This window comes from Cynara cardunculus (assembly GCF_001531365.2).
Source record: "Cynara cardunculus var. scolymus isolate 2C chromosome LG 1, CcrdV1, whole genome shotgun sequence".
NCBI classification, from domain to species: Eukaryota; Viridiplantae; Streptophyta; class Magnoliopsida; order Asterales; family Asteraceae; genus Cynara; species Cynara cardunculus.
The window spans coordinates 11,300,128-11,320,990 of NC_037528.1; the positions used below are offsets into that span (position 1 = coordinate 11,300,128).

The following is a 20,863-nucleotide window of genomic DNA, read 5'->3' on the forward strand; positions in this document are numbered from 1 at the left end:
CTTATGATCTATCAAATTTGTAATTTTCTTTAGTGATTTTGAGTATTTATCTTAAAATTAAAGTTTCTTGGTTCTTTGCTTTTGGTGTAAATCGAATACATTTGTTGAGTCGTTTAATATGTTGGATTTTAAACTGTCATACAATTTTTTTCATCGATAGTCTGTAATTGGAACCATAACTTTTATTTATTCAAATTGTATTAATATGTAAAGACCGAGTGTAACCTATATCATCGTTAAATCTTATCTTATAAGACCAATGGAACTTCAAAATCGTTAAAATTCATGACTCCCAGCACATTACACGAGTACACAACTAGTAATTAAAAGACCAATAGGCGAAGACACGGTGAATATTGTTGATATAATTGATGTTAGTTCGAAAAAACTCGATTTGTATAAAGGAAAAAAATTATGTTTTGTTCGGTTTGAAAGATTTTTATCAATTGACGAAGACACGGTGAATATTGTTGCAACAACAACGGTTGTAGAAGTAGAGGCATTGGTGATAAGTGGACGATGGTGGCTGTAGAGTACATGAAGATTGTAGATAGTGGTGGTGGTAGCTATTGACAATGGTGGAGGTAGTGGTAGTAGTGGGCAGTCGTGGTGGTAGCGGATGGTGGTGGTGGTGGTTGTCGGTGGCAGACAGTGGTTGTGGAGGACGTGAAGATGGTAGATGGTAGCGGTAGTGGTCGATAGTTATGGAGGAGGAGGTAGTTGTAACTGATGTGACGGAGGTAGTGGTGGTGGTGGGCAACGATAGTGGCAGCCGATGATGGTGGAGGTGGTAATGGCCGAAGGCACTAATGGTGGTGATGGGCGGCGGTGGTGGTTGGTGACTAACGGTGGCTGTGGAGATGGTGGAATAGGTTGTTGTAGTAGAGAATGAGGCGGAGGTGACCAACGATGGTGGTGGTGGTGGTGGCGGTGGCGATGGACGGTTGTAATCAATGGTCAACTGTGATGACCACTAAAACAAATACCATATTAAGATTATATATCAAACGAGATTAGTAATATTTTAGTTTTTGTCTCATCTTGTTCCACCTATTTTGATGGAACAAGAAAAACTGTTTTTGTCCCACGACGTCCTGGCTCTTGTCTTTGTCCCTTGTCACACCAAACGTGGGACAATGATTTATTGTCGTGTCTGTCGTACCAAACATGGGATAGTGATTTTTGTCTCGTTCTGCCATGTCGCATGTACCAAACACAACCTAAAAAACATAGTGGAAAAAAGGCCAAATTTATATACTTGAAACAGTTGAAAGAGAACATAATCAGAGATGGGCACATGCTATGTACTCATCAGCAGTATTCCAACCAAATACATACACAAGAAGCCTTGCTGCATAAAAGACACCCTAAAATGGCCTGGCAGCTTCTTCCATCATCTTCTTTACCCTCATAAGTTTTTCTAATTCCGATAACACCTGCAAAAACCACCAAAATTTGTAGAGGTCAGGACTGCATACATCTCATCCTTCCCAAACCCTGCTTTCGAGCAAGATATAATGGGTTTGTTTGGTTTAGGGGTATGTATAGTTTTTCACCTCCAAGCCCATGTCTCCCGTGCTAACAGTTCCTATATCATCGTAACCCAACTGACCAGCAACTTCTGCTAACACGAACAGAACTTTTTAGATCGACTGATGGTATAAAAAAGGAAATAGTTTTGTGGGGACATACTCTGGAGGGAAATGGTTGCATCTGCTACTGCATATCCTCCTTGCAATTCCTCGTATAGCATGGCTAGCCGACTTCGCACCTGCTTATCGTTCATAAAATGGTAAATCGGTTAGCTAATATTCCATCAGCTACTTACTTTTTAAACTTATTGAAAAAACCGGCTGATAAGCTAGCTTTTTGAACTGCTACTTCAAATAACATTTCAATAAGCTCGAGGTCTTTTTTTCCATTTATGCCCCTTATTTTTTTACAATTAATTTTTCAACATATCTTTTAAGGTCATTTTATACTGTCATGATTTATCAACTAGTTTTTACTAAACATGACTATTTTGTGAGCTAACTTTTCAGTCAATAAGTTAACTTATCAGCTAATTTGCCAAACATAGCTTTAAGCATCCACTGAAACTTAAGGCCTACCTCAGAATGAGATGCAGACGATGAAATCTCTGATCCAATAAATCGAGCCCCATCTTCGACTATTTCCTTGGCTACCATATCCAAAGGAACATCTACCCAGATCGAGATACCATGTCTCAAAAGTGACCTGTAAGATGCTTCCTTTCAGTTAAATGGGTTATGAAGAAGAGAAATGTAACTTTGGACAACCTTAGCTTTTAGCACCGACAGAAACACATACAAATTACCTCCGTGGAGGTCAAGGGTTCAAGCCTCACCAAAAATGAAGAGTGTGTGAGTTTTGCCATATATAAATATCATCATTCTTAAGAAAAACACATACAAGTTGGTTGAGTTCCGAACAGCCCCATCTCCGGCAGAAACAACCAGGCGCCCCATTGACGATAATTGCCTCAACACTTCAGTCTGTAAGTTGCTCAATCTGTTACCCAAGACTTCGTGTATAGGGAACAAAAGGTAATGTATTTCCCTATAATGTGTCCAATATCGGGCATTTGGAAAACTGGAAAGCTCGACACTTTAGAGAGAAAGAGAAAGGAGAATGACAAAAATACCTCTGATTCACGGAATCCAACTTCATCCACGTCTAGAAGTTCTTTTGCTGCAGCTTCACCACCAGCGGCTTGCACAACCAAATGATCACTGCATTTGAGCTACCGTGTCTTTAGAATAATCACTCTTCTTCGAGTATAAACTAAAATTGAGAAAAAAAGGTTACCTATCGAAATAGCAATATCGGAGCGCATCTGCCAGAAGTTCCCCCAATCTTGTTTTCATAGTGCTGTTCATACCTATTTTTTTATCAATAGAAAGAAGATGCTTATTCATACACACAGATTTCAGCAACAGGATCTGGAAAACTAGAACTTACCAACAAGATATATGGAAGTTCCTTTCAATCCAGGGGATATATCTATTGCCTTCTTCTGAATATAGAACCCAAACAGTTGAGAATAATATCTTATGAACAAGGGAATTTTTTATGAAAATGATTCGATTCCTATATTGTGTAACGTACTTTGAGAACCTTCATTTTGGCACCTCAAATGTGACATCTGTACTATTTAGGTACATGGCTTACATCTCAGAACATGAAAACGCAACGTACTTTGATCCGATTCATATTTTATATAACGTAGGTCTAAATGTTCAAAAATGAAGTTTTGGACAGTACATGGCACAAAATAGGAATTGGCATCAAAGAAAGTTGCATATTCATGCAATTTGCCTTATCAACAACAATAAATTGAATAATGTTATGTTTTCTATCACTATTTATCCATTTTCTATCAAAATCATAGAAAAGCGTTGAACTTATCCTAAGTGCTTAGTTATAATCATTCATATTGAAGATGATTTCAAAATTTCAAGTCATGTGGGATAGGGAAATCACCTTGACAGCTAACATGGGATCAATCTCCAAAGCTTTAACTGCAGAACCTTCATTACAAGAAGATGTAAAGGGTAAAACAAACACATATGATGTTAAATGTTAAACAAAGCTTTTAATGTTGGGTGTAACAGTTCTAGAAGCCAAGAACACATGAAAGAAATACTCCCCCTTCTGCAAATACATAAATTATTCATTTTTAAACAAGAACCCTAGTTAAATTAAACTATCTTAAGCCACTGACACTGAATAGCAGTATTCTTTATCTGCTAATTTCTGATTGTGCAGTTGAAAAGTAGCAAGTATAACTTAAATGAAGAAATCTAATCAAACACTTGGCGTGCAGAACAGCCGTTAGCAATCTAATAACAATAAAAACACCCAATTGTTACAAGAATCAAAGGAGTGTTGGGTCACCTGAGACACCATCGTCGAGAAGGGAGCAGGAGGCGGCGAGGAGTCTGCGAGGAGTAGTGTTAATGGAGGTTGGAGAGAGTGATGTAATTCCATTGCGAGTGGTGATAGGGGAAGAAAAATGGAAGGGTTTTAAGAAACTGGAAGCTGTTTGGATGATCTTCATTATTTCCACCTCCAATCCACAAGGACTCCACTGGTTTCAGCTTTTGCCGTTGGTCCAAATCCAACCCTTAAAATTCAATTCAACGCCCTGCAAAATATATATTATTTTTTTTATTAACCGGATATTCAACCTTACATGTTAGTCGACTAATCTTGAGACGACCACCTATTTTACGGGTATCTTGGAGTCGTCGCATTTGAACCTCCATAGACACAAGAGGATTTTTATTCCTCTTTGGATTTGAACTTGGGACCTCCAGGCACTTTTAACCCCAAGTTCAAACCAATCAAACACCATCCTTATGGTTTTCAGATTTTTTACGTTTGGTTTTTATTAACCACAGGCATCCAAGAAAACAGCTTGTAAACACCTTGATTGATCCTAAATATCGTAAAAACAGCTAAGATAATTTTCGGTTACCTTTTAAAACTCGAACGATGATCTCTAAGAAAGATACTCGTAATCTAAGCAATAAGTTGGGGTGTTTATTGTTACTTTTCGTTTTATGTTTTGATCTTTTGTAACTGGGGTAAAATAAACCAAACCAAACGTGATTAATATGTATTATTCATAAATAAGGTTGGAAAAGAATAAGGGTATGTTTGTTTTTTCCAAATTACCTCTTAATATCTCTGAAGTCTGATTCGTTCAAATGTTTGGGTATTAGGAACGTTTGTTTTATTTCTACAGTAAGAGCTTAAAAGCTCTAAATGTCCTCTGAAATTTGAAGTGGTAAACATAGCTTAATCATAATCTGTCTTCTATCAAATGGTTCATATTTTGAGGGTTAGAAGAGATTTGTTAGCAAAAACTATTTATCTTTTATACTTTTACATTAGTTTGACCGATTCAGGTTTCAGACTTCAAACATAAAAACAAACAATCTTACTGATCCAAATTTCAGACTTCAGGACCACCTCTTATAAATCAGGAGTGAAATCAGATTTCAGACTTCATTATCTCTTAAAAAACAAACGCCACCTAAGATATATTAAAATCTTGTTAAACCTCTAGAATTTGGGTATGCAATGCATCAATGAAAATAGGCTTTGGTATAATCTTGGATCCTAAAATAGTCTAGCCAATACGTGAAATTTCGTGATACCTAAACACGAACACTTAACATAGACACTAAAGACCACGTAGACATTGGAGTTGAACACGACTTAGTGACCACTTCTTAACCCACCCCCGTCATACAGTGACACCTCACGACTCCAGGGTCGAGTTAGCTTATTTGCACTCCGCATCTTGTAACATGTATTATAGCTTAACCAAAACCCCTTTACACCAAATGATCTGAAAACAAATCTTCCGTCTACAGGGGTACGAACCCAGCCTTTCCCCCGAAAACAAGATTTACGCAGCAGTTCTAATGCCATGCCCGGGGGGATAAGAAAGAAATTCAGAAATTAACAACCACAAGAGAAATTGACCATCCAACCTACAAAAATATGTTAAACTTCACCACAATTCAGCTTCCACCTGCATCCACAGAATCATGAATACATAGAAAATGCCTGATTCAATCAAGCTCTGCTGCAAAATGAAGAATGAATCAGACTAATCAAGTTGTGCTGCAAAATGCAGAATGAATCAGACCAATCAAGCTCTGCTGCAATATGAAGAACGAATCAGACCATTTTAAGCTCTGCTGCAATATGAAGAACGAATCAGACCATTCAAGCTCTGCTGCAAAATTGACTCCCTTGAGTAGATGCATCGATATTATGTGACATTAATGGCTCTCTCCATGTCTTAGAAAACACAAATAACAAACAAGAGCTTGTTGATGAGCATGCACATTGCACAGTCATAAGAAAGTAATAACAACCATATATCGTAGGATAAAAAAAACTAAACTCCAAAAGCTGTATATTCCATGTTCACAAAACATGTTTAAGAATTAGACAGCAACAATGACTCTCTACACTTGCGCCACTAGATGGTTCAGCATGTATTAACAATTTTATCAAAAACACATGTAATGCACTGGTTTTCTTTTATAATCACATACCCAATATTTTATGATATCTACAAATAGTGGTTATGCGGTTGCTTTTTTGCAATCAAAATGCAGTCAATATTGCCGCTAATTGTGGGGCCGCTATTTGTTCTGACCGCTAACTGCATAGCACCACTATAGCAGTGCGATTAACAGCATAGTCAGACTTTAACATTAATTAAATAAATACCCTAAATTCCTTGATTATCAAGAAACCAGAAACGTTTAAGAGAAACTAAAAATAAAAAAACAGAAAGTGTAAAAACTAAGGGGTTACGGTATCTGATCGGATTCATAAATCTGACGATTAAGATTGGACATCGAGATTTGATCGGATCAATTTTAATAACTTCATTCATTTATTGTCAAATTCATATATTACTAAAATTTACAAGCGTTGCAAATTAACTTACCCCTATATAATAGTCTCAACGAGTTTTGTCTCGTCCTATCCTATCATGTCCGTTATATCAAACGCATATTTGAAAAGATTTATGCAGAAATCTAAGTTTTTTTAAACCTGTCATTTTCAATTAAAAAACATGTTTCTTTCATTTATAAAAAGAATGAACCGAATATACACAAGATATATTCAATACAAAAAGATTTAAAAAAAGCGAAGACGTCAAAAGAATTAGTTTGTTTACAGTGTCGTAATTTAAATAATTTTTATTTCTTACGGTTGATTATTTTACGATGAAATGAAAATTTTGAGATAATTTGTAAATAATTGTCCACTTTATTCTTTTATATACGTATTTGAATTATAATTTCTTAAACCCAAACCGAACCGGATTTAGTCCTACATGGTCAATGATCGGTTAAGGCTCGTCCCGACCTTTTGTTTTTGCTAAAACGGACCGGTTCTTTTAGTACTAACCAAGACACGGTTCTTGTATATCCCTATGTATAACACTAAGGGATGGGATGTCACAGAGAAGACAGATTGAAAGTAGACATTGACACAGAAAAAATGAACAAAAGTTAAACGCAACGGCTTCGGTGTCTGCTCCTTTAACCCCCGCCATACAGCGACATCTAACGACTTTGGATTCAAGTTAACTTATACAAGTGTGGACTTAACTTGTACGAGGACTTCGCATCTCCTAACTCATATTATAACTTAATCGAAATCCTTTCAAGGGCCGTTCACTAAACGCTTATGCAGTAAGTGTTTACTGAGTCACTTTACCTTATTAAATGAACATGATAAACATTGAAAATCTTACCCGGTAAGAACGATAACAAGTACAGGGAGTCATCTAAAAAAAGAAAATCTTCCCCGATAACCACTTACCGAATACAAGACTCTTACCAGCAAGGTAAGTGTGGGTAATTTCTTTTACGGGTAAACGGTTATCCGATAAGCGTCTGGTAAACAGCCCCTCAGTGTCTTCTTGTAAGTCCAATTACACACCAAATGACCTGATGACACTAAAAACTGTATGTTTACAAGAAAGAAAATGCAAAAATATCTATGATGTTGTATTAACCAAGACAACCGCAAAAGATGTCATTATATTTACAAACTTGTCCGCCCAAAACCAACACAAAGAAGAAACTGTATAAATTGACCATTCAACCTAAAAATATGTTCAACTTCAACACAATTCAGCTTCCACCTGCATCCATTCAGTCAAAACATGAATACATGAAGAAAAAAAATGTCTTTTTCAATTAGGGATGCTTTTACGGAGTTTAGCAAAACTGACTCCATTAATGATCTTTTAGAGGCCGTTTACCACATGCTTACTTACTATTACCTTACCGGGTAAGCATGGCAAGGACCAAGAATTTCACCCAGTAAGTGTGGAAGAATACTCTTACCCAGTAAATGCTTGCCGACAAACCATTTTGATGACGAAGAATGTTACCTGTAAGGTGAGTAAGGATGGTGACTCTTACTCGGTAATCGCTTACTAGTAAGATTCAAAACTAGCAATTGCCTTGCCGGGTAAGATTTTAATCCATCAAAACGACATCATATGCAGCAATTTATCGGGTGAGCACTAACCGGGTAAGAATTGTCACCATCACTTACCGGGTATGACTCTCGGTCTTTATCATCGCTCTTACCGGGTAAGATCGTTGGTCCTTGCTATGTTTATCGGTAAAGTAATGTGGCATGGTAAGTGCTTACCGGGTAAGCATTTAGATATGCAAAACTTGTAAAAAGTTGTTTCAGATTATTGATATTTGAAAATAAATGTAAAATTGCTTAACCATTAATAAGATGATTGTTTTGGTCTGATTCTTGAAATCGGAATAATCAATTTACAAACGCACATCCAAACACCCAGTAACGGATAAAACTTGTCATAAGTAGCAAATAGGGTATTGAAGTACCTTAGATGTGGCCTGTAGACTTCCTGTTTGAAAGCAAAATGGGTGAGAGCGGAGGAGAAGATACTTCCTCTCGTTTGCCAACTGTAATTTGCGGGGACTCGATACGTTTTGGAACCATGGCACTCGGGTTGCTAGAATGTATGGAAAAACTTCTAGGAACAACCAAAGGAGGAGGTGGAAGAGGAGATGCAGCAGCAGCAGCAGCAGAAGGGGTTTTATTTATGTCTTGATTCTTGAAAAAAGAAGGGGCTGAGGCACCACCAGGAGAAACACCTGGCTTGGAGAAGGATAAACTACTGGGAGGCCTAGGAAGTTCATGAAGCTCATTTATCTTGGGTGACGATAGAGGCTGAGGTGAAACGCTACGACGCATCAGAGGAAGTTCCGTAGACGAAACCGGACCGTTAGTGGGTGCAATCTTACCGGAGAACGGCTTAGTTGGCGGCAATGGACCCGAGTAAGCTTGTCTTTTGTCTACTTTACTATCAAATGCACTATGGGTATCCCTACGAAATCTTTCGCCAGAAGGAGAAGGTAACTGGATGGATGGATTGATGCCATTACTGTTCTTTATTGAAGATCGGGGCTTTGAGGTAGAAGTGGGTGTCGAGGTGTTATTGTTACCAAAATCTCTTTCTTGTTTCTCATGGTCCACCGGTAACGGTGGCTGTATATTATGGAATGGATTGGTCTGAGTAACAGATGTAGGTGTTCTTGAGACTGGACTTTTGGTATCGACCGGAGGGGGTAGCACGTAAGAATAAACTTTCCGCCGTGTTTCCCTAGGCCTTTCAGATGAGTCAACGAAGTCTGGGTATAATGGTGCAGAATAACTGGTAGGATTTTGAGTTTGCCTACCAAAAACCTGCTCCCTTTGATGTTTATAATGATTTATCTGCAGAATACAGTTGCTATATTTTAGAATATTGGCCACAACCATTTCACAGCTTTGGATGACTAATGCAAATTTAATACGTGTAACACGGAAAATGAATGTTCACTGTTGCCATACCTCTCGATCTTCCAACTTAGGGACTTCAGAATCTGGTATATCTAGTGGGTCTACCTGCAATATACAACTCATTAAAATACAATTCATACATGCTATAAGGACAGCATAATTTAGTTAAACCTGCCATGAGTAAACCAATCAAACCAGAAAAAAATATCATCAGATACTCGTTTCATCTTTGGTGCAGTTTAATAATTGTTGCATCATTAGTTGATCAGCCTTACACTTGGGTGTTATTTCATATGGAAGTTGATCAATGGTCTTATTATCTATACAGTTATACAACAACAACAAAATCTGAATTACCATACCGACTTCTAAAAGCATGGATCGCTGGGCCCCATATCACTAAATCATATGAAAATCTAGAGGCATGCTTAGATTTCCTACTCTCTTTTCCTAGGAATTGTTCAGTTTTTTTTCCATACCAACAGAAACTCATTAACCAACGCCACGTATTATATAACTACTTATGGTGGCAATCATCATCCCAAAACGGCTAGACAGTTTTCATATGTGTCAACTTCATAAGATAAGTGTGGATATCAAATTCAAATTTCTGATAGTTTCCAATGCCAAGGTAAGTTTTTAATAATCTTAAAACTCAACGAAATAAATCTAGACAATCATAATTAAACCGAAGGCCATTACTACATTTAGGAGTTATAACCACTCATACCATGCACAAAGGTGTAGCTGAAGCACATTGAGCAAAGGGTCATTTGCCTAGTGGTACCAGGGACCAGCCTACCAAGAGGTCATGGGTTCAAACCTCACCAAGTATTTGCCGCACATATATATATATGTATATACACACACACACTTCAAGAAAGGAAGATTACCTCCATTTGATTTGATAATGTGCCAAAATTATCAAGCCCTTGCTTCTTTTGGCCATAGTCAAAACTCAACCCCGCTTCATCGATGCTGTCATAGATGTTTATTCCTTCACTCTGCCCAGCATTCCCATTGTCAAGTTTACTGAGTTGGTATTCAATCCGGTGCTTCTCTGCAACAATTCTTATGACAGGGTCAACTGCTTCAAGAACTTTAAATCCCTTGCGGAAGAAATCCAACTGCTCCAGGGAGTAGAGAGGAAAACAAAAATAAAATTCATGTCCACCTCACAAGAAGGATCAAGATAATTACATATAAACCGGCCACATTAATAAATTGAAAGAAGTGGCACCTGTGCTGCATGATGGCGAGTAGCCTGTGTCAAAAGACTACGACATTGCCCCTCCTTGAGTGATTTTACCCTGAATGCACATAGTCTAGCCAGTGTGTTATATTCATCTTGAGCTTCTTCTAGTTTGTGAGCAATCTCGGCCTTTCCACTTCTCAACTTCCCCTTCTCTTTGTTTTGTGAAACCATGTATTCGTATGCCTCTCTAAAATTAACATATGCAGTCAACATTAACATATGCAGTCAACAAACTTCAACTTCAATGACAATAATTTGAACGGAATGAAAAATAATTCATACCTTTTTTCATCACATTGAAGTTTCATCTCCTGCATCAGTAATAGAGAAAACAAGATAAGTGCCTCATCTTGCTGCGGATGCAAGGATAGTGACAGTTGACAAAAGATATGCAATAGTTATATTACTTCCTTCTTAGGCAATGTGGTTCAAGGAAAAGTAGGGAAAGAAAGAGGAGTAGAGAAAGAGTTTCATGCCAATTTTGAATCATATAAGAGAAGAACAGAAGAGGCTTCTTAAAAAAGCAAAGAAGATTTAATATGATATGGATATTACGAAAATTTTGTTTGCACTCTTCTCCTTATTTTCCTAGATTCCTCTAAAGGCCAGAGTCATTTTACCATCCATGACAAGTCTGAGCACTTGGCCTAACAAGTTCTCAGTGCAATTCCCTTGCTTTTATAATCATAAGTTGCTTACTTAAAGCCAATCTAGAGGTTTTATAGGTCGGTCACATTCAAAAAAAGAGAGGCTTAACTTGGTATGGATGCTGAGACTTGTTTTTGACAAAATCATTAGAGCATCTCCAAAAGATTCCCCAAATTTTCTCCAAAATGGAGAACCGAAAGCCAAAATCTCCAAAAACAATTACATTCATCTCCAACAGATTCCCCATTGTGAAAAATCCAACATTGATTATAATATTAAAATATTTCATTCATCTATTAAAATATTATTTCCCTCTCTAAATATTTATTTCCAAAGTTTCCTATTGGTGCACTCACTTGGTAATCATTTTTGGGGTGATCTCCATAATTGGAGAAAAAACTCTTCTCTCTCCTACTTTCTCCATTTTGGAGATGGTTTTGGGGAAGCTGTTGGAGCAAAATATTGGCTCAAAATCCCCATTTGCTCCAATTTCGCCATTTTGGAGAAGCTGTTGGAGATGCTCTTAGGAGTAGCAGCAAAGTGAATCTCGAACTGCTCACAAACATCTGATCAAATGATATTGCATGCTTCGAAGCATATATGGCAATATATTTAGATTAAAAATGTTAAAACTCATGACTCAAGCTCAAACATGAAATTCCTTACATGAATGATATATTTACAACCTGCCAAGTGGTAACCACTGACCTTAAAAATCAGTAATACACTCCCCTTGACATAAATCAGTACTTAATTCATCGTCTAAGACAGCATTTACTACATCACTTGTGTAAAGCGAACAACACATGTCGTGGTTGACAGTCCCACACCCACATACCTCTTTCCCTTACTCAGTAATACACTCCCCTTGACATAAATCAGTACTTAATTCATCGTCTAAGACAGCATTTACTACATCACTTGTGTAAAGCGAACAACACATGTCGTGGTTGACAGTCCCACACCCACATACAGCTTAGATAAAGAGACTTCAACTCATGCAATGATGGACCTGCGTAATCATGGCTCTAGCAAAAAATCTGCCTCTACACATGCCCATGTAGACACAGAGAGTGTGAATAGCATGGTAAGAAGATCTTATTGGTAATACACTAAGTGTTAAAGATTATGACCCTAAGAACTTCATTCAACATAGCTTTTCCATGTAAATGATGGATTCTAATCAACCTGAAAACTTGATTCAGCTACAGACACGTTTACAAAAGTTAGGCAGCGTTGGGATGGGTTGGGTTTAACCTTCTAGCACCATACGATAATTGTCGTTATATGTTCATATTACCGACTCTGACTAGGTAAAGGTGGGTTCTGTTCCTTCACAATACTCTCACAGGGATTGAATGGTAACTATATTAAGTAAACAAAACCAAACAAATCCAAATATCCGATATGGATAGACTGAATAACCCGGGATTTCTGCCTGATTTAGCCTTCCTTCGGGACGAATACAAGGACCCGAAAAAGCAATTCCCACGCGCGTATACCTTTACGGTACATGTTCAGTTTGTCTACTGTTGCCTGGGATACTAGGCACCGTACTGTTGTTTCGGTCGGAGCTTAAGCTTAGGATCTTATACTTGAAGGCCTTCTATCCGCTACTAAGACCTGCTCCTTTCCTTGTATAAGGAAACAACTCAGGTGACATTGAACCCTCGAATATGTTCGAAAATGATCTTCCAGTTCCGGGGAGAATTCGCAAAACAGGTTTTTTCGGGCGTTTTCTAGAATCAGAAGGAAGCGCTATAATGACCACAAGTGGCCATAGTAGGGTTCCCGGGGGTTTATGCAAACCTAACCTCTCTCTCAAGAGAAAGAGAGGCTGTTTCTGAGAAGACCCATGGTTTGCAAAAGAGCTAAGTAAAGCAAATAGAAAGCACACTGTAAGTCACAGAGGATGCTAGGATCTCTTAAGCATCACACCCATTATAGCCAAATTTCAATTATCAAATAATCAATTTTGGGGATTATAGTCGACATATATAGTGTTAACAATAAATATACGTGTTAAAATGAAACTGCTACCCATCATAAAGATTACCAGAATAAATGACACATAAATATAAACAATTACCATAAATAATAATTTGGAAAAAATCCTGAAAATTACCATAACCGTAATTATAAAAATCAGTAGTTATCCTAATAATCATCAGAAAATTGTTCAGATGCTGATCCTAATAATAACTGGATCAAAATAGATGATGACGAACCACTATTTGCCATAATATAGTGATCATCAACAAAAGCTAAAAAGGTTCACTATGATTGTCACTTGAACTAATCAGTTGTTCATTTGTTTATGATTGGTCAATTGCTAAAGTCTGTGCATTTTCTTTATTAAATTAAGATTTTCTAATCTAATTATCTCATTTTAAGATAGATTTATTATCATGTATTCTTATTAAATTTCTATGGTTCGATTTGACAAAGCACATACGGACACAAGAAGGGATTTTTTGTGTTGGCACCATGCGTATGAGCCATGACTAATATGGTTATATGGGCATACATTGCAAAAATTCTGTGCATATCACTGTAAATGGTTTATTAGTCACATGTAAGAACTATTAGGTATAAGTTAATTTAAGTCTGTGAATGTAATATTTACGGAATATTCCAAATTAGGGTTTCTAGATTTTTGTCCACTGCCCTAAATATATTCTGCATATTCTCGCTCATGTCTTAATAAGAACTCAAGCTTTCCGAGTAATACACACCTGTCTTCATGGTATTGAATCCCTAAAACTCACGATACAAACCCAAATCAGCCAATTTTTATCTTCTTGTCTGGTCACAGTAATTGTAGCTTAATTAATTTACAACATATATTGATGAGCAATCCAAAGTTCCATCTCTTTGTTTACCCAAATCTTGCATTGAGATTGTCTCTATTTTTGCAAGATTTTGTGTTCATATTCAAAATCAATTTGGTGTAAAACCTAAAGCTCTTTGCATTGATAGCACGAAGAGCATCTTCCAAATGAAGTAACTATGTCAAGTGATAACCAAAATTTATAGAAAATAAACTAGTTAACCATAAGAAAATTCAGAAAGACAAACCTCCACTTTCCGCAGCTCAGAGAGCAGAGACTCTGATGGATTTGTAATTGTCACTATCACGTACGAACGCTAACATATAAAAGAGGGATACGTCAGTGCTATTACAAGGAGAAATTACACAGCCACAACATTGACAACACACTTACATAAATATCAGAAATTTTTTGGAGTTCTGATTGTATATTTCCTAAAGTTGATAATACCCTTCCTGCACAGAGAAAATGTGTGAAGATAAAGTGTATAATTAAAAAATGTTGCAGGGCCAGCAACTTATATGCTGAATATCGAAATTGATGGAGAAATGATGTGTACTTTAAGGCTTCAAAAGAGCTCTACCATCCGGGTAGAAACAATAACAGAGCGGTGGTCCCCCTGGTAGGGGGAATGTTGGGTGACAAAAACAAGATATGCTGATTCCATACCAGATGTCTTCCCAAACTGAATGATGATAGAAATTTTAATAGCGCTTTGCATTATTCAGCAAGATTCCCTGGCTTACAGACTTGGTTAAGATCTTTTTGCCTATTCGAGTTAAGACTGGTTTAACAACCAAGAAGGGTTTGGTGAGGAGGTAAGAACGGCATAGTATGTCACAAATCTTTCTCCTTAAACTCAGATTCAAAACATGAACGTTTCAAGTTAATAGCTGCAACCTTCTTTAAGCATCAATCATTTCTGTTATAATAACAATACAACACTCTATAGGCCAATTCAGTACTTCTCCATTTATTCTCAAATATTATTCTAGTTTAGTAGTTTTCTGCTCTAAGGTACAATCCATTATATTTCTTAAACACAGTCGATATCATTGTTAATCGCTTCTTTGATTAGGGTTTATCATAACAAGATTCATCTCTTCTACCTCGCACAAAGAGTGAAGTGAGCTGCTTCTAGCATATGCTTCGAAGCAGCCGAACAAGGGTGCTCACCTTTTTGAAAAAATCCCTCGGGGTAGGTGTTAGATGTTAGTCGTCACCTTTTGGTAATATCACAGCATCCGTATGTATAAACCACGGACGTATGCACAACTGAGATCAGACAGAGTTGTTGGCTGTCTACTTAGAAAAAGTCTACTCCCTTGCCCAGTCCTAGGACCGACTACCCATACGCATGATCCAAGTATACTCACTAAATATGCACCATTTTCTGAATGATAGTGACGATATAACTCAAATTCATAGATTGTTCTTGCCTTCACATGCATGTCATCTGCTCATAAGTAACCAAGCTCAAATGTCATACATCACAAAAAAAATTATTACCGCTTTCACCATCAGCATCAGATGTAGTTTTATCCAGCAAACATGTCCCCATTTCATGTAGTGACTCTGAAAATTCTGAAATACAAAAAATTTATGGGACTTCTTTATTTGCATACAGAAAGAAAAAATTACAAGTTATTGATAGAGAAGCATTCAGATGGAATTTAACTTCATGACGAGATGGGTAGACAATATGGCATATGCAACTGTAATAATAAAATAAGTAGTCAATTCACAAGGATTTAACAACGTACGATACTGAAAGATGCCTGGGCTCAGCAAGCATAAATAAACCAAATTGGAAAGTTCTCATTTTGGGAAAGTTTGATAAGACATTATCTTTTGGTTATTCTTATAAGCTAATGTCCAGCAATATTAATAGACAATTTCACATGCTCCGAATTTCCAGAAGTCCCGTGAACTTGAATGCGTTGATATAAGATACCCCAGCAGATGAAATTGGTTCTATTACCAAGATATGGAGTAAAAAATATAGTTTTTTGAGTTCACAAAAAAAATTCTCCTGCAATTACTATTCCTATGCCATTGGCAGGGAAGAGTACATATTGACTATTTCACAAAGGCACCCCTCAGCACAATATTCCTGATATTCTGCATAGTCTTCATGTCTTATTTATATTTAGATTTAGGCTGTTACCATCGAATGGTTTAGAGCTCTGGTGGAACACACATCTGCCTCTTTGCACCTTATTAAATTTACACCAGAGCTCTAAACCACTCAAATGTTCTCACTTAGCCTTCCACAGATAGTCATGTAATTTCTTGTGGAAAGGCTCATACCATGCCTAAGACAACTTCTTGGAACACACATCTGCCTCTTTGCAGCAAAATTTACAGGGGGCAAAGAGGGAGATGTATGTTCCAAGAAGTTGTCTTGTACATGGAATGAGCCCTGCCAAAAGAAAGTATATGAATATGACTATCTGTTGAAAGCTAAGTGTGAACACTTGAGTGCTAAAAAGGTGATAAGCTGGCAGATAGCCAAAAGTGTATCTCATAAAAAGGATGGGAAGCATGGAGTGTGATACCTATTGTGCAATATCCAGAAGACTAAAAGTTTCGAACGAGATAATTTATTGATCAAGTTAGAATCAAAATAAAATGTCCACTCGTGATATTCCAACCACTGGCTCTTAGCAAATTAGATACTATTTAAATGATGCTAGCTGAAAGAAAACAGAAAACAACACCGTGTTACATGAAGCATTCTAAAAGATTTCATACCTATAGTGAAATAACATGTAATGGGTACTCGAATGCATCCATTATAGAAACACAATTACAGGTTAACATCCCCAAAGGGGATCGTATTTGTAAGATCTTTTAACTGGTTGTTCTTGTGAAGAATGTAACAAAACATGCCATTTGCATAACACTTACCGAATATACTATTAGTCATTGCAGCAGCAGCAGATATTAAGCCATCATAGCAGTTTCTAATATCTTGCATATCCTGCAAAAGAATCAAAATGGTCAAGCAATTGACCTTACACTTCCAACAAAATTTAGGCTATTCGATACTTCTCCTCTCTCACGATCAGATTCCACCGTTCATGGTTTTGTGAAGATGGAAGAAAACTTCCTATCATGAACGGTCATTTGATCGCATTGGGTCGTTCTATAGTTAATAGGATTCTTCTTAATCTTCCATCTTTCTGCAAACTGTAATCTATTGGTGGAGTAGAGAGAATGTAATACAATCAGTGAACAATGTGCAGTTATACTTCACCCCTAATGAGAAGAAAACTACTATGGAGAAAAGTTATGCGAAACCCTAATCAACTGTCACTTGATTCGCACTGGGAATTCGAGTATGGAAAAACAGAGGCAGTATATAAAAGTCAATAAAAACATAAAAATCCCTACCTTGGAAGCCTGAACAACGTCGTCTAATAGGGCGGAAGGCTGATGATCCCTCTTCTCCTTCCCATCGTTCTTGTGCATAGTTAATTTGCGCCCAAACTTCTCCAGTGACGACTTCATTTTTCCACAACACTTTAAAACTCAAAACCACTGGCGATTACACTATATCCACAGCGACAAAGGTGCAGGAAAATGTAACAAAATCGAGATTTATATGAGATGATGTTTACAATCTTCGATTCCAATGGATTGATGGGCAAGTCTGCGTGAGTATGTGCTTGGTAAAACAGAAAAATCATCGAAAGAAAGGAGAATTATAGTAGAAAAATGGATCGCAGTCGCAATCGCAGTCAAGAAATTCTAGCGTTACGAATCAGGGAAGGTGATGGAAATTTCGGCAAGTTCAACAAAAAAAAAAATGGAAGCTGCACAGGACTCGATGCTTCCTGCGTTGAACCTTGACCATTTTGTAGGTTTCATAAACTTGTGCCCTTTTTTTCCTTCTATTTTCAAGTATCTTTACCAATATATAAATACAATTACTTTGATTTAATTCAATTATTACATTTTTTTAATAGAATCAAAAAGTCAAAAATCCTAAAGAAAAATTATCTCATCTCCAGTGACTTTCCTATTTTAAATTAAAATATTATTTGTATAATACAACAAGATACATCTCGATTTTATTATTATTACATTTTTATGTCGATATAATACGGTTTTATATGGTTTGACAAAAGAATAATCTTTTTATTTTTTAATAAAATATAAATTTGATATATATATATATATATATATATATATTCGTATCAAATTAACTATTTAAAAGCTCTTGTTTTTTGTATAATTTCTTTAATTTATTTTTCTATTATAATTTAATTTAAGTTTAATAACGAAGTAATTTATTTTTGTGGTTTAATAATATAATTTTTTACAAAGATAATAATCAAGTATTCTATTAAAACTCAATTATTGTCCGAATTATATTTTAGATTTTCATCTTGTATTTGATTATGTTTATCTGTAGTTAGTTACATGGATTCAAAAATGGATCTATAATAACTTGTATTTACACACAATTTACTTGTAATGTTGAATCTTAAGTAATATGCATTAATAAACAATATCTTATGTATAAAAAAATTATTTTTAAGAGATTTTATCAAATGTTTTATAATATAGTATATATAGCACATATTAATTATATTATTGAAGATATTTAATACAATTAATAAAATATTATTTAGATACATCATATAATTATTATGCTTGGAGAATATACATTTATAAATTTAGATTCTGTAAAATTATTACATTTTTCAAGTGTATCTCCAACATAATTAAAAGTCAACGTTTTTACATAATATCTATTTCATCTTCAACAACTTCTCCATTTTGGAGAATACATTATTAATTATGTTATTAAAATATTCAATACATTTAATAAAATATCATTTAGAAAATATAACTTAAATACATATAATTGTTACACTTCGAGAATGCATTAATAACTTAGATTTGTATAATTATTACATTTTTTAAGAGTATCTTCAACAGAATCAAAAGTCAAAATATTAAAATATATTATTAAATGTAATTAATAAAATATTATTTAGATACATATAGTTATTACATTTGGATAATACATTAATTATATTAAAGCATCTTCAACAACTATGCTAAAATGGAGAAAATAGGAATTTTAACATTTATGTTAATTCAACAGCTAAGCTAAAATAAAGAAGAGAGAGATTATAAAAATCTCTAAAACCATATAGAAGAGAGAGAAACTATATTTTAATTATATCCAACCAGTTAAAGTTAAATGTGTAATAGATAAAAATAATATTTTATTAAATGTATTGCATATTTTAATAATATAGTTAATGATAAAATTGCTAAAATAGAATAGCTGTCGGAGTTTAATATAATTCCTTTTAGAAATTTTGGCTTTTCATACTCTATTATAGAAAAATTATTGCATAGGTTCTTAAAGATGTTTAGATTCGTATAATTATTACACTTTCCAAAAAGTATCTTCAATAAAATCAAAAGTCAAAATTTTCAATGAAGATTTACTCTTCAACAACTTCTCTCTTTTGGAGAATGCATTACAGAAAATCCGTTTGAGTAAAAAAAAATGAAATCTCTATTTTAAAATTTTGTTAAAGATGCTCTAATTAAATAAATGATGCTTTTACCCGTAATAATGGATAGATAAAAAAAATTATATATCATAATTAAAAATAAAATAAAAATAGACATTTATTTTGAGACGAATGATATATTTATTAACACAACAAAAAATGAAATTAATGTAAAGGGTCGTTTACCAAACACTTACCCGATAAGTGTTTATTGGTAAAATTTAACACTATTATTTATTTATCGGGTCAGAATTAGTCCACCAAAACGACATCGTATGCAACAATTTACATGGTAAGCGCTTACCATGGTAAGAGTCGTCGCCCTCACTTACCGGGTAAGACTATTGGTCCTTGTCTTGCTCTTACCGGGTAAGATTCTTGGCCCTTGTCATATTCATCCGTTGAGGTAATGTTACTTGATAAGCACTTACTCGGGTAAACGTTTGGTAAACGACCCCTAAGTATCTCTAACAGAATCTTTATAAATAAAAAATTAAACGATAATAAAAGTTAAAATTTCTAAAATAAATTATATTTAGATCCAATAGATTCTATATTTTAAACGGAAAAGTCTAAAAAAATCCAACGGACTTTATTGTTTTGAATGATTAAGTTATTGAACAATTTTTTGGAACAAATAAATCATTGGACATTTCAAAACATGTTAAATAAATCCTTGAACTTTTTAAAACCTATTAGATACATTCTTATGATCTATAAAACTTATTAATGTGAAAAAATAAGGGGGAAATTTGGAAGGAAAAAAAACCCAATGAACTTTCATATTTTCAGCGTTTAAGTCTCTAAATATTTTTTCAATAAAAAAGTATTTACATATATAAAATGAAACAAATATACCACAAAAGTACCTACATTTAAAAAAAATTATTGATGAAATATATTTTGATTAAAAATAAAAAATATTTTGTCAGTAATTTTTCAAATTAAAAAATAAAAAAAGATTTTAAAAAGTATTAATGATTATATTTTTTAATTAAAAATAAAATATATTCCGTATATGATATCTCAAATTAAAAAAAGTTTTAAAAAAGATTACCTATGAAATTTATTTTATTTAAAAATAAAAATATATTTTATTTTTAATTAAAATAAATTTCATCATTAATCTTTTAAGTTTTTTTTATTTGAAAAATCACATACAAGGTATATTTTATTTTTAATTAAAATAAATTTAA

General features: G+C 34.9%; 3 protein-coding genes across 3 annotated transcripts; all 3 read right to left on the reverse strand.

Moving 5' to 3' along the window:
- Positions 1-442: 442 nt before the first annotated feature.
- Positions 443-1,199, reverse strand: LOC112510275 (mucin-2-like). The gene is made up of 2 exons (XM_025115671.1): positions 1,089-1,199; positions 443-973 (listed from the first exon to the last, which is right to left on the reverse strand). The coding sequence occupies exons 1-2, from the start codon at positions 1,197-1,199 to the stop codon at positions 443-445; spliced, it is 642 nt and encodes a 213-aa protein (XP_024971439.1).
- A 33-nt stretch (positions 1,200-1,232) lies between these two features.
- Positions 1,233-4,115, reverse strand: LOC112515724 (probable inactive shikimate kinase like 1, chloroplastic). The gene is made up of 10 exons (XM_025122636.1): positions 3,919-4,115; positions 3,505-3,551; positions 2,983-3,037; positions 2,830-2,902; positions 2,666-2,753; positions 2,434-2,516; positions 2,112-2,238; positions 1,693-1,771; positions 1,557-1,621; positions 1,233-1,436 (listed from the first exon to the last, which is right to left on the reverse strand). The coding sequence occupies exons 1-10, from the start codon at positions 4,079-4,081 to the stop codon at positions 1,368-1,370; spliced, it is 849 nt and encodes a 282-aa protein (XP_024978404.1). The 5' UTR covers positions 4,082-4,115; the 3' UTR covers positions 1,233-1,367.
- A 3,383-nt stretch (positions 4,116-7,498) lies between these two features.
- LOC112527561 (uncharacterized protein At2g33490-like) lies at positions 7,499-17,919 on the reverse strand. Its single transcript, XM_025138268.1, has 11 exons — positions 17,524-17,919; positions 17,038-17,110; positions 15,637-15,711; positions 14,521-14,582; positions 14,375-14,443; positions 10,931-10,959; positions 10,634-10,835; positions 10,287-10,520; positions 9,445-9,498; positions 8,433-9,327; positions 7,499-7,708 (listed from the first exon to the last, which is right to left on the reverse strand). Exons 1-10 carry the CDS (start codon positions 17,638-17,640, stop codon positions 8,434-8,436), a joined length of 1,809 nt encoding a protein of 602 aa, XP_024994036.1. The 5' UTR covers positions 17,641-17,919; the 3' UTR covers positions 7,499-7,708; position 8,433.
- Between the last annotated feature and the right edge of the window lie 2,944 nt (positions 17,920-20,863).